Source organism: Schistocerca gregaria, chromosome 3 (genome assembly GCF_023897955.1).
Source record: "Schistocerca gregaria isolate iqSchGreg1 chromosome 3, iqSchGreg1.2, whole genome shotgun sequence".
Lineage (NCBI taxonomy): Eukaryota > Metazoa > Arthropoda > Insecta > Orthoptera > Acrididae > Schistocerca > Schistocerca gregaria.
This window is the reverse complement of record NC_064922.1, coordinates 260,045,430-260,073,130: the sequence shown is the minus strand read 5'-3', so window position 1 is coordinate 260,073,130 and position 27,701 is coordinate 260,045,430. Positions and strand designations below refer to the sequence as shown.

At 40.1% G+C, this 27,701-nt stretch overlaps 1 protein-coding gene across 1 annotated transcript in view; it reads left to right on the top strand.

Moving 5' to 3' along the window:
* LOC126355096 (uncharacterized) overlaps positions 1-27,701 on the top strand; it is a 133,612-nt gene that overhangs the window by 57,785 nt on the left and 48,126 nt on the right. The window contains exon 3 of the mRNA XM_050005291.1: positions 6,327-6,538. Coding sequence (XP_049861248.1) covers positions 6,327-6,538 — 212 coding nt within the window. The remainder of the gene's footprint in view (positions 1-6,326; positions 6,539-27,701) is intronic.

The window sequence follows — 27,701 nt, the reverse complement described above, 5'->3', positions numbered from 1 at the left end:
CCGAGGACATGCAGCTTTACTGTATGATTAAATGATGATGGCATCCTCTTGGGTAAAATATTCCGGAGGTAAAATAGTCCCCCATTCGGATCTCCGGGCGGGGACTACTCAGGAGGATGTCGTTATCAGGAGAAAGAAAACTGGCGTTCTACGGATCGGAGCGTGGAATGTCAGATCCCTTAATCGGGCAGGTAGGTTAGAAAATTTAAAAAGGGAACTGGATAGGTTAAAGTTAGATATAGTGGGAATTAGTGAAGTTCGGTGGCAGGAGGAACAAGACTTCTGGTCAGATGACTACAGGGTTATAAACACAAAATCAAATAGGGGTAATGCGGGAGTAGGTTTAATAATGAATAGGAAAATAGGAATGCGGTAAGCTACTACAAACAGCATAGTGAAGGCATTATTGTGGCTAAGATAGATACGAAGCCCACACCTACTACAGTAGTACAAGTTTATATGCCAACTAGCTCTGCAGATGATGAAGAAATTGAAGAAATGTACGATGAAATAAAAGAAATTATTCAGATAGTGAAGGGAGACGAAAATTTAATACTAATGGGTGATTGGAATTCGAGTGTAGGAAAAGGGAGAGAAGGAAACATAGTAGGTGAATATGGATTGGGGCTAAGAAATGAAAGAGGAAGCCGCCTAGTAGAATTTTGCGCAGAGCACAACTTAATCATAGCTAACACTTGGTTTAAGAATCATGAAAGAAGGTTGTATACGTGGAAGAACCCTGGAGATACTAAAAGGTATCAGATAGATTATATAATGGTAAGACAGAGATTTAGGAACCAGGTTTTAATTTGTAAGACATTTCCAGGGGCAGATGTGGACTCTGACCACAATCTATTGGTTATGACCTGTAGATTAAAACTGAAGAAACTGCAAAAATGTGGGAATTTAAGGAGATGGGAATTGGATAAACTGAAAGAACCAGAGGTTGTACAGAGTTTCAGGGAGAGCATAAGGGAACAATTGACAGGAATAGGGGAAAAAATACAGTAGAAGAAGAATGGGTAGCTCTGAGGGATGCAGTAGTGAAGGCAGCAGAGGATAAAGTAGGTACAAAGACGAGGGCTGCTAGAAATCCTTGGGTAACAGAAGAAATATTGAATTTAATTGATGAAAGGAGAAAATATAAAAATGCAGTAAATGAAGCAGGCAAAAAGGAATACAAACGTCTCAAAAATGAGATCGACAGGAAGTGCAAAATGGCTAAACAGGGATGGCTAGAGGACAAATGTAAGGATGTAGAAGCTTATCTCACTAGGGGTAAGATAGATACTGCCTACAGGAAAATTAAAGAAACCTTTGGAGAGAAGAGAACCACGTGTATGAATATCAAGAGCTCAGATGGCAGCCCAGTTCTAAGCAAAGAAGGGAAGGCAGAAAGGTGGAAGGAGTATATAGAAGGTTTATACAAGGCCGATGTACTTGAGGACAATATTATGGAAATGGAAGAGGATGTAGATGAAGACGAAATGGGAGATACGATACTGTGTGAAGAGTTTGACAGAGCACTGAAAGACCTGAGTCGAAACAAGGCCCCCGGAGTAGACAACATTCCATTAGAACTACTGACGGGCTTGGGACAATCAGTCCTTACAAAACTCTACCAGCTGGTGAGCAAGATGTATGAGACAGGCGAAATACCCTCAGACTTCAAGAAGAATATAATAATTCCAATCCCAAAGAAAGCAGGTACTGACAGATGTGAAAATTACCGAACTATCAGTTTAATAAGCCACGGATGCAAAATACTAACGCGAATTCTTTACAGACGAATGGAAAAACTGGTAGATGCAGACCTCGGGGAGGATCAGTTTGGATTCCGTCGAAATGTTGGAACACGTGAGGCAATACTGACCTTACGACTTATCTTAGAAGAAAGATTAAGAAAAGGCAAACCTACGTTTCTAGTATTTGTAGACTTAGAGAAAGCTTTTGACAATGTTGACTGGAATACTCTTTTTCAAATTCTAAAGGTGGCAGGGGTAAAATACAGGGAGCGAAAGGCTATTTATAATTTGTACAGTAACCAGATGGCAGTTATAAGAGTCGAGGGGCATGAAAGGGAAGCAGTGGTTGGGAAAGGAGTGAGACAGGGTTGTAGCCTCTCCCCGATGTTATTCAATCTGTATATTGAGCAAGCAGTAAAGGAAACAAAAGAAAAATTTGGAGTAGGTATTAAAATTCATGGAGACGAAGTAAAAACCTTGAGGTTCGCCGATGACATTGTAATTCTGTCAGAGACGGCAAAGGACTTGGAAGAGCAGTTCAACGGAATGGACAGTGTCTTGAAAGGAGGATATAAGATGAACATTAACAAAAGCAAAACGAGGATAATGGAATGTAGTCAAATTAAATCGGGTGATGCTGAGGGAATTAGATTAGGAAATGAGACACTTAAAGTAGTAAAGGAGTTTTGCTATTTAGGAAGTAAAATAACTGATGATGGTCGAAGTAGAGAGGATATAAAATGTAGACTGGCAATGGCAAGGAAAGCGTTTCTGAAGAAGAGAAATTTGTTAACATCGAATATAGATTTATGTATCAGGAAGTCGTTTCTGAAAGTATTTGTTTGGAGTGTAGCCATGTATGGAAGTGAAACATGGACGATAACTAGTTTGGACAAGAAGAGAATAGAAGCTTTCGAAATGTGGTGCTACAGAAGAATACTGAAGATAAGGTGGATAGAGCACGTAACTAATGAGGAGGTATTGAATAGGATTGGGGAGAAGAGAAGTTTGTGGCACAACTTGACTAGAAGAAGGGATCGGTTGGTAGGACATATTTTGAGGCATCAAGGGATCACAAATTTGGCATTGGAGGGCAGCGTGGAGGGTAAAAATCGTAGAGGGAGACTGAGAGATGAGTACACTAAGCAGATTCAGAAGGATGTAGGTTGCAGTAGGTACTGGGAGATGAAGCAGCTTGCACAGGATAGAGTAGCATGGAGAGCTGCATCAAACCAGTCTCAGGACTGAAGACAACAACAACAACAACAACAAGACTTGACTCAGAACTGCAGAAGACTCATCTGTTACACCCCCTTTTTGCGTAAAACTAGTGTCGATCGTTAATTAAAACTCACGGTGTTCACATTTGCCACTTGAAGTAAAGATCTGAGACGCGATGATTTTTCTTTTATATAGTTATTGAGAAGCCACATCAGCCACTGTAATTTACGACAAGTTAGATAAGTAATTAAAGATAATTGAGGGTCACTATAGACCGTTTTGATAGTTTTTTCTTCTGTGAAACTTAAATTTAACCTAGATTATAGATGTGATATGGCATAGGTCATCCTTCGATCCATTGTAGAACTTGGAAACCCATTCAGGGAATATTCGTTCACATTTTTGTTGAACGCAGTTGGTTTTTACCATCCTGTATTAAAACATTTCCTTTTATCAATAGTGCAATTTATAAACGATGTTTTGTGAGTAGGATAAAACTTCCAATGGTAAATTTAACTGCTTTTTCGACGTTATTTTACCAGCTAACTAAAAATAGGAAAGCCTTGAACCCTTTCCACTAAATTTAGTTAGTATTAAGATTCTTTTACAAGGAGTGCAGTGGAGCTGACGCTGAAATCATTTAATATTTGGTTATATCATCGCTAGTCTCACTGAACTCTTCTGAATTCTACATGTCATGTGTGGTCTGGCGACTCCTTACCAGCAACAGGTCCCAGGTTCAAACTAGTCAATTCCCGAAAAAACACGCTCAGAGCGTCGTTGCGCGAAAGTGGTAGGGAGACACGATATAGTACAAACAGACACCACCATGAATGTTTAGAAGATGAGTATTTCAGGGAGCATGTATGCGCCAAAGAAAGAGAGATAACTTTCTCTTTTAGAATTAGGTGCATTTTTTGTTTTTTATTTTAATTTTTACAGTTAATTGTGTTAATTTTGTTACATGTTTGGTTTCGAGGTATTAGAATATTTTTTTAATAGTTCATAAACAGCCTTGACTTCTTGGACGTCAGCGTATAGGGAATAATAATCTACTGTTGGTAAGTACTGGTGTGTACCTTGTTACCGTAATTTTCATTTCTATGCTGGTTTTGTCCAATAGTGACTAGCCGTTTGGAGGTTGTTGGACTGTGTGCTGATGCTGGCAATTGTTGAATTAGAGAATTTGTAGTTAGCAACTGAGTACATGTCGAAGAGTAGGTGGAGTGAAAACGAGAGATGTATCTTCTGAAATTACTGAAGAAGTTACGAATTGCTGAAAGAGTGATTACCTCGTGAGTGGGGTGAACAGCTTAATGTCACTATAAAGGACTGCGTTAGGTGGAGGTTTAGGTTAGGATAGAATGTGACGATTTGGGTCTGAGTTGGCAAAGCCAACGGTTCTTACAGTGGAAAAGTTGTCTGTGGTGACACACTGGTCTGTAGCGTAACCTGAGATCTAGGTTAGATTGGAATGCAACAGTTTCGTTTTGTCCTGGCGAAAGCCAACAAATCTGACAGCGAATAGGGTTTCTGTGGTGCTACAGTGATCTGGAGCGTAACCTGAGGTCTAGGTTAGGTTGGAAGGCAACAATCTGGTTTTGAGTTGGCGAAGCCAAAGAGTCCGACAGCGGAAGAGATTTCTGTGGTGACACACTGATCTGCTGTTTAGACCGAGATCTATGTTAGTTTGGAATGCAACGGCTTAATCGTGAGGTGGCAAAGCCAACGAATGCGACAGCGGAAAAGATTTTTGTGGTGAAAGACTGATCGGAACTTAGCCCGTGGTCCATGTTGTGTTGGAATGCAACGGTTTGGTTTTGAGTTCGCGAAGCAACGGAAGTGACAGCGGAAAAGCTTTCTGTGGTGACAGACTGATCTGCAGCGTAGCCTGAGGTAGGTTGTAACTCAATGGTTTTTCTCGTTAAAGCCAAGAAAGCTACACTTATTAAGAGACTCGCCTGTAGTGTTGGGTGTAATGTGCCAATTTCAATGAGGCCTCGAAGGAAATGAATGCCAACGCGAATTTCGGTGCGTGGTTGATCTACATCGTATGTCGTGATATGTGATGCTCTTCGCAATATCCTTCTTGTATTTACGACTTTGTCGAATACTTGGACTATGTAATTCAGTTAAGAGGTATTAGTAGAAATCTGCAGCAGATATTATCTACGAATGATTATTGTTATTAGCTGAAAACATACTAACAATTTAACGTTAAGAGCATGTTCGTTGTGATGCTTGTTCGGCTTAGTTCCGAATACGACTTGATTTACGAGGAATTATTTATCAGAAATATTTCGCTGTTTCCGAGTGTAATATTAGCTACGGTTATTCGCGGAGCAAATATTGTTTCCAAGAATCGTGGGAGCCATCATCAACAGTAGCAGACTTTGGAGAAGTCTGTACTGTATTTATAGTTTACATTTAATATGATAGTTTTGGCTCTTTCCTTCAGCATGATTTTTTCCAGTTAAATGGGCTGTATTTTGAGAAAATTAATGTGTAGCTCTTACTTTGGTAACTTCTGACGTTTTCCTCAGATACCCGTAATTATAGTTCTCGGCTGTGATTCGATTTAGTCATCTAAGGCGTTTGTAAATTCGTAATGAAATGAATATATATAAGAGAAGCGTATTTTCGAATAGTTTCAATTTTTCCCAGAATCATTTCTTTCCGCACCATATTATACCTCCTGAAGTCCATTATAAGGGTAGAGTGTGTCTTTACCATAGGGCCTGCTCGATTCCATTTTCGTTGTAAAAACTGTTTCTTTCGTTACAATATTCATAATCCGAAGTATTTGCTGGGCGACGTTACTATTTTTTTACTTACTGTTTCTGTCTGTTACGTTGAAGAAATCCACTTTAATAATATTTGGCATAATGTTTACGACTTTGTCGCATGTTTTTAAGTCACTCTCGAAAGCCAACGCCTCGTATCGAAGCCTCCTCTTCATCTCGTTAGGACGTGAGTACAAAATCTAAAAAAAAATGTTTATAATTTGTATATTACGTAAAATATAAATAAGTGCAATGGTTTACAGATGTACTGATGAAGGTAACAAAGCCGAAACAAGCCTGTATATAAAAATTAAATATCAAGTAGCATACTGTCTACTAATTCTCTGCGTAATGTCCTACTGTAACATAATATATGCTGCAGGGCCCATAATAAAAAAAATTATTGTCTGAATTATTCAGCACAAGCTTTCGCATTATGTTTGTTAAGTATGAGTCAAACCGTCTGTGCGTAAAGGCATCAACTCCGTATAGATTTCGAGTTTTTCCCGTACGCTGCTTCATGATGCGTTTTCATGTTCTGTAACGCGTTCAGCTGTGAAGACGACTGCCTTTGCAGGTATCCGGCAAACGTGTTACGGCTGGCGACCTGTGGTGTGAGAGCCGCTCCTTGCCCGTGGCCCATATGACGAGACGCCGCTGCGGCCCGGCTGACAAGTTGCACGTCTTCGAGCTGGGCTTCAACGTCTCCCACCGCTGGCTGCCCGCCATACAGGTGTGCCACGACACCGACGCTGCCAACACCTTGTACTCCCACCACCGGCTGCTCGGGTATGTCGCTCACACCAGCGCTGGCATATGTTTCAGATACTGACAAGTCACTAAGAAAATTCCGTAGATTATAGATTTGTAGTTGTATGCTACCTGTTCGGTGCTTTATACATGTCGTGCGGATGATTGCTGTGGTGTAGAGATGGGCAGTAAATATCGACTTATGGAAACATCGCAATTTTAATAACAAAACCGATCAATACCGATAACACTTCATTATCGATATATTGATTCGTCAGCATCAAATATTGTCTATCGAAATTGATACTTTTTATTCCCAGAATGACATTTTCACTCTGCAGCGGAATGTGCGCTGGAGAGCTTCTGTATCTCAGTTGGTAGAGCACTTGCCCGCGAAAGGCAAAGGTCCCGAGTTCGAGTCTCGGTACAGCACACAGTTTTAATCTGCCAGGAAGTTGGCCGTCCTTTCTTGACTCGTGGGCACTGTAGTTCTCATAGGCAGATTTCTTCCCAATTCCCTCTACTACCAGTTATGGCAGTCTAACAGTAAATGTCTTACAACGGGATTAATTTAATTTGACATTCAGTGATAAAAATGAACACCAGATCTATACATGAATGTAAATATCCTCGGAGTAGTGAAGCAACTCAAATCACTTAATAAAAGCAAGTCTTCTGGTCCAGACTGTATACCCAATAGGTTGCTTTCCGAGTATGTTGATGCATTCGCTCCTGCCCGCATCTCGTGGCCGTGCGGTAGCGTTCTCGCTTCCCACGCCAGGATTCCCGGGTTCGGTTCCCGGCGGTGTCAGGGATTTTCTCTGCCTCGTGATGGCTGAGTGTTGTGTGATGTCCATAGGTTAGTTAGGTTTAAGTAGTTCTGAGTCTAGAAGACTGATGGCCATAGATGTCAAGTCCCATAGTGCCCAGAGCCATTTGAACCACTGTAGTTCGGCGGTCCTCAAACGTCAGTTAGTAGTTATACGGATGATCTATGATTTTTCCGTCGCACACGCATCACACTCAATATAATCCCTTCGCTAGGCTGTAGCGTTTACTCTTATCGCGGCTCGGCCGTTATTTTCACTATTATCAGGTCTTACTGTTTTTGTATCACTTCACACGTGCGAGTATGTTACTCGTCCGGTGCGTTGCACTTCCCATACATACACTCCTGGAAATTGAAATAAGAACACTGTGAATTCATTGTCCCAGGAAGGGGAAACTTTATTGACACATTCCTGGGGTCAGATACATCACATGATCACACTGACAGAACCACAGGCACATAGACACAGGCAACAGAGCATGCACAATGTCGGCACTAGTACAGTGTATATCCACCTTTCGCAGCAATGCAGGCTGCTATTCTACCATGGAGACGATCGTAGAGATGCTGGATGTAGTCCTGTGGAACGGCTTGCCATGCCATTTCCACCTGGCGCCTCAGTTGGACCAGCGTTCGTGCTGGACGTACAGACCGCGTGAGACGACGCTTCATCCAGTCCCAAACATGCTCAATGGGGACAGATCCGGAGATCTTGCTGGCCAGGGTAGTTGACTTACACCTTCTAGAGCACGTTGGGTGGCACGGGATACATGCGGACGTGCATTGTCCTGTTGGAACAGCAAGTTCCCTTGCCGGTCTAGGAATGGTAGAACGATGGGTTCGATGACGGTTTGGATATACCGTGCGCTATTCAGTGTCCCCTCGACGATCACCAGAGGTGTACGGCAAGTGTAGGAGATCGCTCCCCACACCATGATGCCGGGTGTTGGCCCTGTGTGCCTCGGTCGTATGCAGACCCCATTGTGGCGCTCACCTGCACGGCGTCAAACACGCATACGACCATCATTGGCACCAAGGCAGAAGCGAATCTCATCGCTGAAGATTCACGTCTCCATTCGTTCCTCCATTCACGCCTGTCGCGACACCACTGGAGGCGGGCTGCACGATGTTGGGGCGTGAGCGGAAGACGGCCTAATGGTGTGCGGGACCGTAGCCCAGCTTCATGGAGACGGTTGCGAATGGTCCTCGCCGATACCCCAGGAGCAACAGTGTCCCTAATTTGCTGGGAAGTGGCGGTGCGGTCCCCTACGGCACTGCGTAGGATCCTAGGGTCTTGGCGTGCATCCGTGCGTCGCTGCGGTCCGGTCCCAGGTCGACGGGCACGTGCACCTTCCGCCGACCACTGGCGACAACATCGATGTACTGTGGAGACCTCACGCCCCACGTGTTGAGCAATTCGGCGGTACGTCCACCCGGCCTCCCGCATGCCCACTATACGCCCTCGCTCAAAGTCCGTCAACTGCACATACGGTTCACGTCCACGCTGTCGCGGCATGCTGCCAGTGTTAAAAGACTGCGATGGAGCTCCGTATGCCACGGCAAACTGGCTGACACTGACGGCGGCGGTGCACAAATGCTGCGCAGCTAGCGCCATTCGACGGCCAACACCGCGGTTCCTGGTGTGTCCGCTGTGCCGTGCGTGCGATCATTGCTTGTAGAGCCCTCTCGCAGTGTCCGGAGCAAGTATGGTGGGTCTGCCACACCGGTGTCAATGTGTTCTTTTTTCCATTTCCAGGAGTGTGCATAAATGGTTCTCCTTGAAGAATAAAATTTCACATAAAATGATAATACATGTTACATAGACACAGACATTGACAATAATAAAGCTGACAAATAAATGTACAATTCACATTTCATACTTGGACTCTATGACAGGCACCATCTTACACACTAATATGTAAATTAGGAGGAATCTTGCATTTATACTGAATATTTGCATTTTCCTTTCTTCCTTGCAGGACCGACGCCATGCGCGCACTACACATAAAAAATACGTTCCAGCACTACTCACTACATGGAACGAAGAGGCTTTGCTAGGATCTGCTTCACAGATCAAGCTACTTCTAGGATTGCTACTTCTAGTGCGTCGTTCGTGCACTTATTCTGTCCTTGGCATTTGATAAATCTTCATACTATGTAAGATATTTACAAGCGAGCGAGTATGGGGAATGTTTTATCCCTTGACAATCCTGATTTCATCACTGCTTGTTAATCGTCGAATATTTCACATTCATGTACACATATTTCAAGGAGTATATCTCCCTTATTGGTGCGGCAACATATACATGTTTACCTTCGTAACGCGTGACCTCTAACTTTTTCGTGTGTAATTTCACTCATAATTCATTCCCACTAAAGAAGAACGTGCTTATGCTAAATGTACTGCTTTCGCTTCTGCATGCGTCAAGAACTCAATGTAGAAAATATTGTTTCACTTCAAAAAAATGGTTAAATGGCTCTGAGCACTATGGGACATAACTTCTGAGGTCATCAGTCCCCTAGAACTTAGAACTACTTAAACCTAACTAACCTAAGGACATCACACACATCCATGTCCGAGGCAGGATTCGAATCTGCGACCGTATCGGCCTCGCGGTTCCAGACTGTAGCGCCTAGAACCACTCGGCCACTCTGGCCAGCGTTTCACTGCATTTTGTGTTCATACATAGTACGAATTGTGTATCATATTTTCATTTTTATTCAACTTAGGGCTGCTCAAGCTGTGACAATTAGTTGGTAAGGCAACAATTTTCATTTTAGGTTTTTTTGCATTCTAATGCATGTGCTGCAAATGACTGTGCTGTCGTGTACATTAAATGTACAGTGTACCTGTGAACTACTGGCTTGACTGTCTCTTCTTTACTCTCCACTGCTTCTTCAAGGTGTTCGTTTTCACAATTATTTACCGTACATGGATCATAATACTTCGCTTTCCACACCCATACAATCATTCAGTCTAAGACTTAAAACTATATAATCAATTCTTTCTTACGTCGCTATCGTGGCCCTTTGCTAGGTACCACTGTAATATTCATCTTCATATTCATCACCGTAGACGCATAAAATTATTCATTACAAATCTTCCACATAAATTTTCATATTTATCCATATATTACGAGTGGGTTCCTCACACTGGCACCATCACTCTACTTATTTCTTCCCACAAATATAAATAAACTCGTATTAGTCTAATACACTTTCATGCTTTTCCTGGTTTCACTCCATGTGTGATATGTCACCACAAACGTACATTAACTAATTAATACCTCCAGTTGAATCTAAAATCTTTCACACTCTCTCTTCTTCCAAGTATAATCCAGCAGTGAAATTTCATTTTTTTCTCCATATTGTTTTTTAAACATACAGTACTTAGCTCAATTACTTAGTTAAAGTTCATGTGATTACGTTGTGTGCGTATTGGTTTGTCGCTTGATCTCCCGCGTCTTGTCCGATTCATGTTTACAGTTTTATTTTGCTACCTACGCTTTTCATATAAGGTACTATGTAATTAACAGCAACTAAATTAAGTGAGTTCTGTAACACCAGATTTGTGGGTATGTATTCTCCCTGTACTTTAAGCTCAATACTTTTAATGCTGTTTGTAAAGAAGTGTAGTTCTATAAGTGCACAACTGCTCCTCTCGCTAAATCTTGTACGATATGTTATTTTATAGTTTACATCCTGGCCATTTTTCTATGTGTATATTTCTTTCTATTTTTCTTACCATCGCTTTCTTGCGTGCAGTATGTAAGTAGCTTTGTTCTTAAGTTCTGTGCTAATAGTTTTAAGTGTACATGTTATTAATTCTTTTTAAAACTTGTTTTAAGCCTGTTGTGTATAGTCGGATAGGTCATTTCCTGTGTATATTCTCTTCTGCTTTTAATCCTGATACTTATTTCTAACTATGTACATTCAATAGCCCATGATACGTTCACAAATGTGCCGTACTCTATGCTCCTTACAGTTTACTTGCGTCGATGCGCTCCTTTTCTTAAAACTACGTATGCTTAACCTAATGGTACACTCTTAAAATCAGTGTTCTTTACAGTATAGTCTGCGACTTGGGAATAAATGTTTCTCTTCGTTTTGACTGTGTAGCTGATTTACGTTATAGTAATTACCTGATAGGTACTCCATTTTGTATTGCTTCTGTTTTGTCCAGCCGCGCGGGATTAGCCGAGCGGCCAAAGGCGCTGCAGTGATGGACTGTGCGGCTGGTCCCTGCGGAGGTTCGAGTCCTCCCTCGGGCATGGGTGTATGTGTTTGTCCTTAGGCTAATTTAGGTTAAGCAGTGTGTAAGCTTAGGGACTGATAACCTTAGCAGTTAAGTCCCATACGATTTCACACATGTTTTGTCCAGTTGGCTGCGCGCCGCGGATGCCGATTCGCTTAAATTCCAAAATAGTTTCCATCGTGGTGCACGGTGTGTCTTTGCACACCTCGGCTGTAGTCGCCTGTCCTTAAAGGCGACACTGACCTTGATTTTGCATTTTGCCTGCTCTACCCCTTCGATCAGCTGTTAACCACTTCACATGTAGTTATTACTGTACGCTCAGCTTTAAGCGCGGTTGCGTGTCTCAATACATTTCACCACTCGTTGCTCTTGCTTAAATCTCACACGCTGTGAATTCCTACCTTTTCTATTACTCTTTTTTGCGCATGATGTAGTACAACTACGTCATCTAATGGCTTTCACGTGTTCAGTATTATGTATAGTTGTCTTAATTCTTGTTGTATATTCCCTTTTACCTTATGAAATATCAAAAGTTTTCCTTTGCTTCTATAGATATTTAAGTCTTAAGAAAGTACAATATCAAAAGAAAGGATAATTTCTATTCACTAGGTTGCATGTCATTCTTTGCATTTTAAGATAGTAGAAGAAAATTGAACATTCCTTATTGGCTAAACAGGATAGTAGAAGAGGGAGGGAGTACCGGAAATTGGCTAAACAGGGTAGTAGAAGAGGAAGAGAGCTGCAGAGCAACCGAGCGCCAGTCGGTTTATTCGTCAAAGGGTTCAAATGGTTCAGAGCCCTATGGGACTTAACATCTGAGGTCATCAGACCCCTAGAACTTAGAACTACTTAAACCTAACTAACCTAAGGACATGACACACATCCATGCCCGAGGCAGGATTCGAACCTGCGACCGTAGCGGTCGCGCGGTTCCAGACTGAAGCGCCTAGAACCGCTCGGTCACACCGGCCGACCGTCAAAGGGTGACAAACCTCCTACCTTTATGTGCTTTATTGATACGACAGATAGGGAAAGAACGAGGCTTCAGTTTTAATTTCACAAATTACCGCAAATCTTTATGTGCATACATGCCTTTTATTTTACCATTTGTTATATTTCCTATCAAGTAGCACCCAGGATGTAGCTTGTCAACAGTGATATATGGCGTATAATAATTGCCATTTTTGATTTAATGCTTTTAACTTCGATGATTTTGGATGATTTCTTAGTAGTACCTCTTGTCCAATCTGGAATTACATTCTGTTTTTCAATTTCCTGTAGTAAATTCCTTTCCTTATTTGAGCTTTCTCTTCCAATGTTATTAGCACTCGTTGTACTTTCTCATCTAAGGATATGTCCTTTTTCCCTAATTTAGGCATTGATTTTGCCCATTCATCAAGTTCCACTTTTTCAAACATAAGTTTGTCCAGTGTGTACCCTGTTGATGTGTGTGGTAGGTGATTTACTATATGCTGAAATGGACCCAGGTATTCTATCCATTTCTTTCGATTGTGTGGTATATATGTCGAGATAAATCTTTTAAATTCACAAAAGTATTGTTCAATGGGACTTTCTTCCGGATGGAATTTGGATACTAAAATATGAAGTATGTTTTGTGATTTCAAAACTGATCTCCATTGGTCACTTGTAAAATTTGGTGCGTTATCAGTTAGTACTGCACGGGGTTCCTCAACGCATCGTATGTAGTCTTCTAGAATCCGCCTTATAACCGTTCCAGACTTAACATTTTTGACTGTGTATAGCTGGAGATACTTACTAAAAACGTCATACAGGGCTACGATGTATTTCATCCCGCCACAGTCTTGGGGTCCTGCGGTGTCAGCGGATATAAGATCTCTTGGTTGTATCGCGTAACTTTTTGAAAATGCTGTTAATTCATACAACTGTGCCTTTATTCCTGTTGTATGAAATGGTTTTGAAAATACTTTTTTTGTGTTTGTTAAAAGCCATGGCTAAATTTTCTCAGGGCACTATCGCCAGAAATATCATACGTATCCCAACGTGAAGATATCCGTCTTACTCACAATGGATTAAAAATCTTTCTTTAACATTACGCGATAATCCATTAAACACAAAACTTGACTTTTTTCTATGAGGCTTGATGCTACAGGATAGCTGTCTATGTGCAATGGTAGTCTAAGCAGTTATAGAAATTCCTGTTAATAAAAAAACTGTACCTCTGGCCTAATATGAATTGGAAAATATTACAAGACGCCATTTTCCGTTTATTGAGATTATTCTTTTTAATACTTTTAGCATTAAATGACTATTAAAAGAGCTTATATCATTTTTATCATTAATGGCGTCGCTACAACAATGAGCCTACACAAAAATGGCCAGGGAAACATTTAATTATTACATACTGTGGACAATAAGCGACCGTCACCTAGAACATCAGAATCAAGAAGACAATGAAAGATAAAACGCTCATTCTTTTTATAAAAATGGACAAAGATCACAATTATTTCGATTCGGAGAGCGCAGATCACGCTTCTTTATTGTTGTGTATCGATAACGTATTTATACTCCTTTTTTAGCGGAGGCTACGCTATAGTTGCTTTGGTATTATTGGGTGTAGTACGTTAAGACAGGTCCTCTTCTGATGCTTGACATTTTGACAGTGTCTGATAACAGTGTCTGACAACGTGCTCTATACGTCGCCCCATATTAGGAAAAGAACAAAACACAGAAATTTTGGCAGCGCACTTTAGCATGCCATAGTGTCCCCATATGCGGTGCGTGTGTTGAAGTAAGTTGTCCACATATTTTGCTAAGCAGTCCCGTCCAAGTACTCTGTCTAATACTTCAATAACCACACCAGCGCTCATGTTTAATCCAAAAGGTAGCACCCTAAACTGGTAGCTCCTTCTGGCATTTGTGAAAGCTGTATACTTTCTACTCTCTTAATGTAATAAAATTTGCTAGTATGATGTCTTTAAATCTAGGGATGTTTAGTACCTAACGCCATGAAACTTTGATAACTGCTCTTCTAAATTCTCTGGCATTGTTCTTATAGCAACGATGATTTTGTTTATTTCTCTCGTATCTAATCCCAAATGCACCGTTCTGTCAGTTTTACCAACTGAGAGAATTGGCTGCATTAAGGCGAGTGTGATGTTTCAATAACGTGCCATCTAATCATACGCTCTATTTCTTGTCTTAGTGCCTCATTCTTTGCCCAAGGAATGCCATATGACGTTCTACAATAAGTTTCATATGGCTACACTTCCATTTTATATTCAAATCGCTGAATAACACTGAATTGTTTACGAAAAATGCTATGGTACTTAAAGAGTAATTTTGTCAGTTCGCTTCGCTGTTCATTGTTAAGAGCAGTGGATTTACTTATTTTACTGTCTACTGATGGCTTATTGAGGATCTCTCTGTCAACATCATCATGTTCTATTTCATTTACCATTAAGATTCGGCGGGTTCCCGGGTTCGATTCCCGGCAGGGTCAGAGATTTTCTCTGCCTCGTGATGACTGGGTGTTGTGTGCTGTCGTTAGGTTAGTTAGGTTTAAGTAGTTCTAAGTTCTAGGGGACTGATGACCATAGATGTTAAGTCCCATAGTGCTCAGAGCCATTAAGATTCGGGGCTAGATAAGTTTAACACTAATGTCAGGAGTCTGCCTAGTTGGATTTGTCGTTGTAGTTCTTATTAAGTCTATTGTCAGTGTGCATTCTCCTATGTGAAATTGACATTCCCCTGGCGGTAGCTATCTTTACTCCATACCTTCCGAACACCTCCATTGGCCCTGAGCGCTATGGGACTTAACATCTGAGGTCATGAGTGCCCTAGACTTAGAACTACTTAAACCTAACTAACCTAAGGACATCACACAGGATTCGAACCTGCGACCGTAGCAACAGCGCGGTTCTGGACTGACGCGCCTAGAACCGCTCGGTCACAACGTCCGTCTAACACCTCCATACCAAGTACACATTTCAGTTTAAGTTTGTTTACCAACAAGAAAGTACGCTGCAAAATTACACCACATATGCTAGTGGGTATGCTGGCCTGTAGTTTTATAACTTTAGAGTTACTTCCCATCGCTGTTACAATCTTACAGTTCTCTAAGGATAGCGTAGGTACATTTACTTCCTGTACTGTCTTCAAACAATCTTGTTGACATCAGGCTTGTTGACACGCCAGTATACAAAGCAACTGATATATCTATGTTTCCCACCTTTACCTTTATTTTTGCTTGAATAATTTCGCTTGCCTTGCAGGTTATTTCCTTCTTTTCAGAGAACAAATCTTCATTCATTTTTGCTCCCTTATCATACCCTAAAATTAGATTACGGATATGCTGTTCATGTAAGCTTGTTTCAGCGCCTACCTCTTCTTTCCTATTTCTGTTCATGTTAGTGTTTATACCGCTAATATTATTACTGTGGTCCACTGTCAGTTCATTACCTTCCTCCTCTTGAAAATCTGTTTTTAATCTTTGGTTTAGTCATGCTGATTTATTGTTATTTCCTGGAGATGGTAAAGGTATCGTTTCATTTTCTGCTTTTTCTTTTACTATGTTCACTGTATGTTCGAGTGCACCGCAGTTCGTGTCCCGGCTGTTTCGGTTTGACTATATGGCCTGCCGGTTCTCTCTATGATCCCTGTGTTCCACATTCCGATCCTGGTAATTTACATCTCCTTGTCGTCGAGTATCAAAGTTTTCTCTCGAATTTCTCCTACCTCGGCCACTGCCATACCGATGGGGCTGATATTTATGGTTCAAATGGTTCTGATCACTATAGGACTTAACATCTGAGGTCATCAGTCCCCTAGAACTTAGGACTACTTAAACCTAACTAACCTAAGGGCATCAAACACATCCATGCCCGAGGCAGGATTCGAACCTGCGACCGTAGCGGTCGCGCGGGTCCAGATTGAAGGGCCTAGAATCGCTCGGCCACACAGGCTGGCGCTGATATTTACTTTCGTACCTTCGGTCACCATGTGGGTGACAGGTAATCGACTGAACAGATTTCTGTTGTGTGGCGGTGCATAAGGATGCCATTCACTCTTACTCACAAGACCATTACAGTTTCCAAAGCGATTGCTGTTGCCGTAGTTGTTTCTCCCATTTGGGTTGTGTTCATTACCGTTCCGATAACTAAGCATGGCTTCCCGAACCTCATGAATTAGATCTATTGAGTCGAGCACTGAGAGATAGTACTCGAGATCATAATCGGGAATCGTTACTAATTTTTCCCTAACATTTGCAGGCAGTTTGTTCTTTAAGATTTTCAGTGCGTTGACGTAAGATATCGGTTTACTACAGTAGCGGGTCTTGTTTAGATATGCTTCAAAATAGTTACTTAGTCCCCCAAGTTTTGGATGATACGATAATGGATTAAATTCTTCTCGTCTTAATCTCTCCTGGGCAGCTGTTGACCAGTATTTATCTAAAAATGCATTCTCAAATTGATCATATGTCTCGCAGAGTTCCGACGCCTCTGTAGCACACAAAAGGGCGTCACCGTCTGTGTGCCTTACCACATATTTGATCTTTGAGCTTCTGTCCAAGTACTAGGCAGTACATTCCTAAAGACTCGGACAAACACTACCGGGTGTGTTCGCTTTGTTTCATTTGAAAATAGAGGAAACTGTCGGCGTTTTACTAAACTCTCGTCCATTAACAACGCTGTCCAGCCGGATGGAAGAGCAGTTACACGCTGTGTGACATACCTGTCTCACAAACGTTTTGCCTATTGCTCACGTCGAGCGTCGGCATGCGCCCGCGGGGCGTGGGTTGGCCATTGTTGCCCGCGCCACTTATTTCTCTCACCGGCGGACGGCTGTTTATAGCTCCGCTTACCGCCTCCGGCGATGATATTACCGTACTTTGTTTGCTGTTTCGCCCATGAATCTTTGTTCTACCTCTTTGATATCATGTCCTACGCGTTTTAAAATTTCTTTTTCCTTCTCCCCCATTATATCCTTTACCGCGAACTTTGTGTTTTCGTCTTTTGTAGTATCCTTTACTCTTTCGTAAAGTTGCACAATAGCTGACTTGGTTCTTTTATGTTCTAACTTGACTAATCCTATCTCCACTGTGATATTCTCTACATTTTATGTCTTCGCTGCTTCTGACTGTACATTATCTACGTTAACCTGCGTATTCTTTTGCATTACCTGTAAATTATCCGAACTTCCTCTGATTTCTGCTGGCTCCTATCCATACGTGCGTGTTTTTCAAATTTTTCTTCCACTGTGCCTCGTAATTTCTCACTCATATTGCGAACTGAAGTTTGTACTTATTCGTTAATTTTCCGCGGAGATTCGCGAAATTTGCTGTGTGTACTTCGTATACAAATTATTGAGTTCTGCGAGCAAATTTTTTACTTCGCCTGATATGTGTCATGCTTGTATTTACCTTCGAGATCTCGGACTTTACTGTGGTCATGTCTGCTCTCATATTAGTCATGTCTGTTTGTATTGTGTGTAAACTCGACGTCTTTGAATTTATTGTTTCTGTACTTGACATTTTTGAATTTACTGTGTTCAAATTGGTCTCTAAACTTGACACTTTTGAATTCATGTCTGTTTTCATAGCGTTCCTGTCTGTTTGTATTGTTTCTGTTAAGGCTCGAAATAAGACTTGCATATTTTTCGCCAGTCACTTCTGGCCTACACCTGTCAGCATCTGCATCTGTACTACGCATACTACTTCCATTTAAAATATGCCTTTGCCTTGAGGTGTCATTAATTTCGTTTACTGTAGTCGACGTATTGCTTGTAATGAAATGTTCCGTATTCACGAGCGTCAAATGCAATAATGGCGCCGGCCGGGGTGGCCGAGCGGTTCTAGGCGCTTCAGTCTGGAACTGCGCGACCGCTAGGGTCGCAGTTTCGAATCATGCCTAGGGCATGGATGTGTGTGATGTCCTTAAGTAAGGTTTAAGTAGTTCTAAGTTCTAGGGGACTGATGACCTCAGAAGTTAAGTCCTATAGTGCTCAGAGCCATTTGAACCATTTTTTGCAACTATGTCAGGTGGCACCCGGCATCCAAATAAACACCATTTGACAGTTCCAAATGCAAGTCTGCTACATTAGCATTTGGATTTTGAAATCACATTTCATTGTCGTTTTATCCACCCATTATGAAAATCATTACATCTCTGCAGTTACAAAAATTAATATCTTGTCTGTTTGGATTTTACTTCCGCGCCATTTCTCACGCGACAGAATGCATATACAGCTATATCTAAATGTAATCTCAATTGTTATTCACTCATTATGTTTCTTTTTCTGACAAATAAATGTCATTATCTATACTTGATTGTAGTTGCGTTACCCTCTGAAGGTTTAGGTTCTGGATTTTAGGAAATAGGTGCTTGGATTTTCTAATAGGTCTACTAGGCACAGTCCTACCTTATTGTTGTCTTGTAACTGACACTTTCCTCTATTATACTTTTAGTTGCCACCCTTGGTGTTGACTTCTTCCTCATAATTAGTTTATTATTATTTTTTTCTCAGATAGTATTTTACCAGTACTACATTGTTTCCGTCATGTCATCAGAGTATATGGATCATAAAGAAATTATTAACATACATGTCTATGCATTATCTTAGTAATACTAGTACTCACTGTTTAACCCAATACATATCGTGCCTGTCACTTGTCGCCACCTTATAATATAATAAAAAATAAGAATTAGATATATGGTGAAACGTCCCCTTAGAAAAATTATACACGACTGGTCTATATGAAACGTCCCCTTTGAACAATTATACAAGACTGTGCTTAAACTGACACACAATATTTTTAGCGCAACGCAATCTGACTTTCAAAAATCCCTACGAAAGAATGGCCCTGACTAACATTAACCTATACATTTCACAAATCAGTTACCTCACAAAAATCTTCGTTACTCAAGCTACTGCAATACAGCGAGCACCACTACTGCCAGCTAAATAAAAGATTCAAACTACTGAAGGCACTAACTACTGATAGGCATAGTTAGCAAATGAAAGATTTTAATAGAGAACAAACAATGTATTTACCTCACTAGTCATAATATATATATAGCAGTTCATGACACCAATTCTTACAAATTTCAAAACTCCGCCATCTCTCTCCCCACGTCCACCACTGCTGGCGGCTCACCTCCAACTGCGCAACGCTACACGCTGTTAGCATCCAGCTGCCGCTGCCCGACACTACAATGGCAGACAACAATGCAAACTAGCCACAGACTGCGCACAGCACAGCCAGTGATTTTTCATACAGAGCGCTATGTGGCGTTACCAATAAGAAAATGTAAACAGCCTACTTACATAGCCCCCATGCTCCCCACTAAAAAATTTTTGGGCCATGGCCAATACAGATTTGAAAAATATTTTCATAATTACAATAAAAAAGAAATGAAATGCACACACTTATCGATACAATGTTGGTCAAAAGCTAAAATTCTCTCACAGTCCATTAAGACAGTCCTGATCGTTCATCATAGTAAAATTGCAGTGTTTTTATCAAAGTCTGAGCAATAAAAGAAATTGCACTTGGAAGTAGTGGATTTCTAAGCAGTCTTGAAGAAGTAGTGTTGTCCTTCCAACGAAAGACAGTGCTGACTCTTGACATGCAGACAGGTAATAGGCCACAGCAGAGTCAGTCGACGTTGAAGACTATCGGTAGGTCATCACAGAGCAGACCCACTGTAGTCCTGGTAGAGATTACTATTGGTGGGCCACCAGAGATGCAGACCCACTGCAGTGCTTGTAGAAATAATGGTATTGGTGGGTCATCAAAGGTGTAGACCCACTGTAGTCCTTGTAGAGATGGCCATTAGCCATCTGTTTGACTGTGCAGGCGCACAATCACCATTGAAGAGTCTTGCGGATAATATAGCAAGTCCATAACCACCACTTGTGCACTCACAAAAATTGTTTTTGAAATGTCCTTACAACCAGCAATGCTGTTATCCAGTCCCTTACTGAATTATGAACACACATGCAAACACTATCAGTTCTTCTTCTCACATATTGTCCATATACTATGACCAACAGAAACGTGTGCAGTGAAATGTAATTTACAAGTTACTTAATTTGTTGAACTGGTGTCAATTACAATTTTATAACAAAAGAATACAATAACAAAGGTACAAAATACATAATTAAAGAATGTAACAATACAGATAACATTTGCTGTAATACAGGCTTTACAAAAGAATCGAAATAACAAATACATCGGTGTTACAAAAATTTCAACATAAGAACATACATAAAAGATCAGAATAACTTTTGAAACATCAACTTGACACATGAGCATTAGAACAAAACAGAATAAATTATGTGTAAACATCTTTACGAAGTAAATAACATGTTATTAATGCAAATTATATTTGAGGAAAACAGTATTCCTCATCATAGTGAATGTAGCTTAGTGTTAGAAGAGGAAAATTTCTATGAAACAGTACACAGAGACAGGAAGAAAATAAATACACAAGGGTACACAAACACATAGTGGGATAACACAAGGAAAGGGCAGGGTTTGTTTTACTGCAGTATTTTGCAAACAAAACTTCCTTTACTTCTCGGAGATCTCCCTTCGTTCTTCATTATTTCCAAAAAGTCCTATCTATACCTGCTTTCAGTACTTTTCTCATATAACCTCTCAGTGCATTTCTTCAAATCCATCGCAACTCATTCTCTTATATAGGCTACCCCCTCTTAAGCTAACTTAAATCTACTGAGCTCAGATGCTTAATTAAGAGACGAGGCAATGCAGCGGCACTAAACAATTAATACAAACAGCAATGACAAAAAAATGCAAGTAAGCATAGCGAGCAGCAATAAATGTAATAATTTATATCTAAACATGACAAAGCTGAAGCAGAAAAAATATTACAGTAAAAATGTTTAATACCTATGTCACATCTTAACACTAAAGTGATGCATCACGAGAACATACGCTAGCACACAAGTTACCAAATAGTAAAAAAATTATTTATGCAGTTCCTGTGAAGGGAAATGCCTATTTATGTTCCCTCATTTTCTTGGAAGTAGATCATAATTTTTTTTACTGGGTCTGTAGGCATAAAATAACTATATTAGTACATCTACTAAATTTTATTGTAACCAATGCTGCAGTGGAGCTAGAAACTAGATATTAAACAAAATAGGCAAAGCAAGGCGTGAAACGTCATTCACTAGCCATGAGGCATTTCATAACTCAGTAAACAATCTTCCAACTAGCAAAACAGTAGACATGAAACGTTGCTCATCATTTCATTTCAGTAAATATCATAAATTAAGAACTCTACAGTGTAATCATGTTTTCAAGTTTGAGGGTGTCGTATTTACTATGCTTTCTGCAAAGGAATGTCAATAGCGAGGATAATGGCTTCCCTTTTTTCTTTTTTTTACCTGTGCCTCTGAAAGGCACACACTAATGGCTTTTTTCCCAGGCGACTGTCGCACAGCTGGGTGCCCACGACGCATTACGTGCAGGTAGTCACTTACCTTTCTTACTGAAAAAATTACGACAGCAGTTTCCGCTACAGTGACAGTCTCATATAAAAATATTTTCACAGGTTGAGAATTTGCGTTACAAATCTGTAGAAACAAAATCCTTTAAATATAATAGTGTCCAAAAAATTTTCGCCAGCAAAGTGATACATTCACGCATATACACACATTTCATAACTCTTAAAGTACGATTCTCGGTTTCCAACATCCTTTTTCACAAACCAGAGTCCCTAACCACTACTCTTTATTCCTTACCTTATTCGTCGACACTTCTTCAATATTTCATCATAACAGATACATAGCATAATCAAATAACTCATATAGAATCAGCTTATTGACCGTAAACATACCACAAAGGCATAATACACAGTCATCGTAATAATAACATCATAACACCTCAGTCAAATCTCAAAATCGTCGTAGCTTGCTCCAATAATTTCAAAACCTAAAAAAAAATTCTCTGCTCATGTCAAGTGCCATCTACCTCAAACGTACTTTAAAAATCATGATCTCATACCAAATATGTCATTCAAAGCTCCTACAGTATCACAATGGTTTTGAAAAAATATGAACAGTTCACAAAGTACAGACAAAATACAATTTCGTAAGTGTGAAGTTATCCAACTGTGTAATTACGTAAACATCTGTCACTGATGTAGTAAAATGAATGTTTGTCTCTCCCAGTTAAATGATCAGATAGCTGTGTAATTAATGTGTTAGAGAAATATGGTACCGATGTGTAAAGTTGTATAACCAAATACCATATTAGCTAGGGCTCCTTGTGCTTGCCACACACATGGTACACAAAGTAGGAGTGTACCCCCTGAGGATTAATGTAATTATATCCTCAGGTGTTACAGATTACAGCAATGGAATGAAATGTATCATGGAAAACCTTTGTATCATTGTACTTCAAATATCTTTAAAAATAAATGTTTTAAGTACAAAATTAATCACTCAAATACGTGTACTGTAGCGCTAAACTGTGCGTCTTGTTGTAAGATAATCTCTGTGGAAGTGTCGTTGTTATCGTCCTCCGAAAGCTAAGTTCTGCAGAAGTCAATGTACTTACCTCATGATAAACAAAAGTGAAATGTTTTGCGTATAGACATCTTAGTTATTACGCTTATTGCTGTGATGAAGAAAGTACTGTACTGTAACGTATTGTTGTGCTATGGAAAAGGCTGTCTCATTGTAGCTATACTACAAAAGCTACAACTAAAACATGTTATACTTTCCAGAAGAATACAGAAAACTGTGCAGATGTAAAACAGATACACCGCGAAAGCAACATTGTAAATTGTCACTCATTAGTAGCGACGTGATATAATCGTGTAGCTGTCACATATACTAACCACTGTGTCATCTGGTATCTCACAGACAGTACTTTAAATCCAGAATGTATTTTCAAGTAAACCAAAATGTTGCATTAAAATCTCATTAGCAATACTGGTAAATGTTCTAAGTATGTGAGCCTTATAGTCGTTACATAATCGTGCAACTAACAAGCAAGAATGTACACACGCAATAACACTGTGATGTCTGTTCACTATAACAATGCACTCGTAAATACTGTCTAAATATGTTCTGTAGGTTCTAGACTGGATAGTAAACTTCAAACATTGTTGCATGTTAACATCAGAGAAAGTAGTTGAACTTTCGGATAAGCTAAATAATTTATCTACGAAGGTAGATGATAATCTGAATGACACAAAACCGGTAGTCTTTAATGACACAGAAGAGTTCGAACAAATTAGGAAATTCAAACAAAATCAAAATCAAATTAATACGCAACACCAAAGAGAAATCCGGGAAGTACAAGATCAGCTGACACAGGTAATACAAGAATTACGTATTTCAGAGGACTCTCGCACACCAATACGGGAAGAGGGATATAAAAATACGGAACCGCCACAAAATAATAACACAGGGCACTTTGGAGATTATGAAAGAAATTGGCAAAGTACACCGAATTTTGAGATGGAACCGCCGAAACGACGTAACAATGACCGACATGCAACCCGCCGACACGATGATTTTGACTATAAGCTGTTCATTACCACACGTAAATTCAAAACATTCAGGAATTCTGGCAACGACATTCATCCACAAGCGTGGCTTCATCAATTCTCTCATTGTTTGCCCCCCAACTGGTCATTAGAACACAGATTAGAATTTATGTGTGGCTATTTAGAGAATGAACCAGCTGTAAGAATGCGATCAGTCATTCACGATTGCCACAGTGAAGGAGAATTTTACCACGCCTTCCTCTCAGCATATTGGTCTCAAGCCACACAAGACCGAGTAAAACATTGCATCATAATGATGAAAAATTTCGAACAATCTGAATTTTCAAGTCTTGTGAAATATTTTGAAGACATGTTACATAAGAATCAGTATCTTTCAAACCCATAAAGCCCGTCAGAACTCATCCGCATTTGCTTAATCAAATTGCCTGAACATTTACGGCATATTATTTTGGCAGGCCGTTGCAAAGACGACATTGAAGCTTTTCAGGGACTCTTACAAGAATTAGAAATTGACACTGACAATTGCGGAACGCGAAAACAGGAACACAACAATTACAGGTCACATCCGTCGCAATTCCGCGATGAAAGAAATAATAACTGGACACGACAAGGCTATTCTCACAACACAAATCGTGACCAAAACAGACACCACCCGTATGACAACCACTGGCAGAATAATAGTTACAGAGAAAGATCGTATTTGCGTAGTAATGAACATGACAGAAACAATCATAGAAACAGACAATATGGCAACCAGAACTATTATTATCACGGGAGACAGAATAACTTCAGACGCAACGGTCCAGCGCGCAATTACGATTCAGGAAGTAATTCTCCACCACGTGGCCGACAAGAAAGAAACTATGGAATCTACCGACAAAATGACAGACCTGAATTGCATCATAACTGGCGGGATTCCTACAGGACAGGGCCCTCTCGGCAAGGTGAATTTGTAGAAGTTAGGTCTCCTAATCCCAGTAACGACGCGCGCCAACAAAGAGGTAACAGACAATGACTCGCACCGCAGGCAGCCACGTGCGCCGGCTGGCTCAGAGAAAAATAACATAAGACGCTAACCTTGAGAAAAATTTTAGCATTCCTTACCGACGTACACAACATGATAATTGCTTTGAAGTTAAAACTCTGCGAACTAGAAAGGGTAAATGATGGCACCACATTTCACATGTAAAACTGTTTATTGAAAGATAATCTGCTTTTTAACTTTTGTCTTTGCCATAAAAATTTTCACTTTACATTACTAGTTTGCTTTGTCCTCCATGTCTCTTTCTGAACCAATTTTCAGAGTATATACTGTGTCCTTTAAGTTTTCTTGAGTTTTTGCAAGTTGCGTAACCGAATCGGTAGATGCAACTGAGTCAATTTTAGCTTGCAAGGTCTCATGATTTACATGAACAATTGTGTGCAGTTCTTTTATGGCTGCTTCGTGATTCTGTAATGCGTTTTCATGCCACGAAAAAATAGGTTGAAAATGCTCACAAATTTGTGTTTTTACGTCATTACAGATTTTTTGACATTTCGATTCAATGTTATGTAACTCAGTAGTTAAATCTTCACGTGTTTGTTCAAGTGTGGTGTCTAACTTCCGAAGATTTTGTTCCATTGTGTCTAACTTTTGAAGATTTTGTTCCATTGTGTCTAACTTTTGAAGCTTTTGCTGTGTTTGTCTCTGATTTTGTTCCATTGTGTCTAACTTTTGAAGCTTTTGCTGTGTTTGTCTCTGATTTTGTTCCATTGTGTCTAACTTTTGAAGATTTTGCCCCATTTGTTTCTGATTTTGTTCCATTTGTTGCATTAATTGCAATAATAATGTATTAGTGTCTGGAATCTGTTTTTTTATGCTTTTTGGCAGTGCATTTTCACCGGCAACATTTACATTTTGACGGGCAGAAAATGTGTCTTGACTCATTTGAGAAAACGGTGAGGACCCATAACCTAAGTCTACAGTATTTGCAATATCGTGTTCTGTCATTTCGAATTCCTGAGGCGAGCTGTTGCCGACTGATCGATCGATAATTGTTCCCTGTTCACTACTTGCTTCATTGTCTACACCATTATTGGCCGCCCGCTCCATTTCCCTATGCACAATTACCAAATTACTGCTTCGAATGTCTGTTAATTCACTACACTGTGGTGCTGATAAGCGACGCTCGTCGTCACTATTATTTCTCAGTTTACTTTGGAGCCTAGTGTTACGTTTCTCACACGCCATTATTGTCACAATATTTCACACGATAACACATAAAAGCACAATTTGAAGAGCAATAATAAGTGAACACATTAACATAGCACTGAAAATAAGATCTAGTTAATTGCAAGCGAAGCTGCGAAATACTTGGTGCAATTATACATGCGTGCCACAACTGTTTTACTGTACAACAATGAAAGACTGCAACTACAAAGGAAATTCTCTCTATGATTACGCGCTAGCAATAAACAAAGGCTACACTAACTACACAAACCACAAGAAAAAATCAGAAGATTCCAGTGAGGTATCCTTGGTTAAGGGTCGACATATGAAACGTCCCCTTAGAAAAATTATACACGACTGGTCTATATGAAACGTCCCCTTTGAACAATTATACAAGACTGTGCTTAAACTGACACACAATATTTTTAGCGCAACGCAATCTGACTTTCAAAAATCCCTACGAAAGAATGGCCCTGACTAACATTAACCTATACGTTTCACAAATCAGTTACCTCACAAAAATCTTCGTTACTCAAGCTACTGCAATACAGCGAGCACCACTACTGCCAGCTAAATAAAAGATTCAAACTACTGAAGGCACTAACTACTGATAGGCATAGTTAGCAAATGAAAGATTTTAATAGAGAACGAACAATGTATTTACCTCACTAGTCATAATATATATAGCAGTTCATGACACCAATTCTTACAAATTTCAAAACTCCGCCATCTCTCTCCCCACGTCCACCACTGCTGGCGGCTCACCTCCAACTGCGCAACGCTACGCGCTGTTAGCATCCAGCTGCCGCTGCCCGACACTACAATGGCAGACAACAATGCAAACTAGCCACAGACTGCGCACAGCACAGCCAGTGATTTTTCATACAGAGCGGTACGTGGCGTTACCAATAAGAAAATGTAAACAGCCTACTTGGAAATAATTAAATTAATTAATGACAGATAAGAAAATAATAAAGAGGTTATCTGAAATTGGAATTTTGAGTACTGCCTCTATATTCTTCCTTCGATGCACATCAGACATACAGCCTTTTTACTTATTCTCACAACCAAAATGCTACCACCGATTACGCTCTAAAATAACGTGCGTCTACCTTCATTCATTAACAGAGATCGTGTCCTTTCTCTTACCGAGAAACAGTAAAGATATCTTTTTTTTTAACATTTAAAAATCAAAAATACATGACGGTAGGCGCAAGCTCTACGCCTGGCTACCGCTTCACATTTTCTCTTTGCCTTTGTAGAAAATGAAAACTTAAAGCAAGAAATGCGAAAGGTACATCATAAATGGTTGCATGGAAAAAGTGAAGAAATCGAAAAAGCATATAGAATGGTCAAAATAACTTTCTGTGAAATTAAAGGCAAAG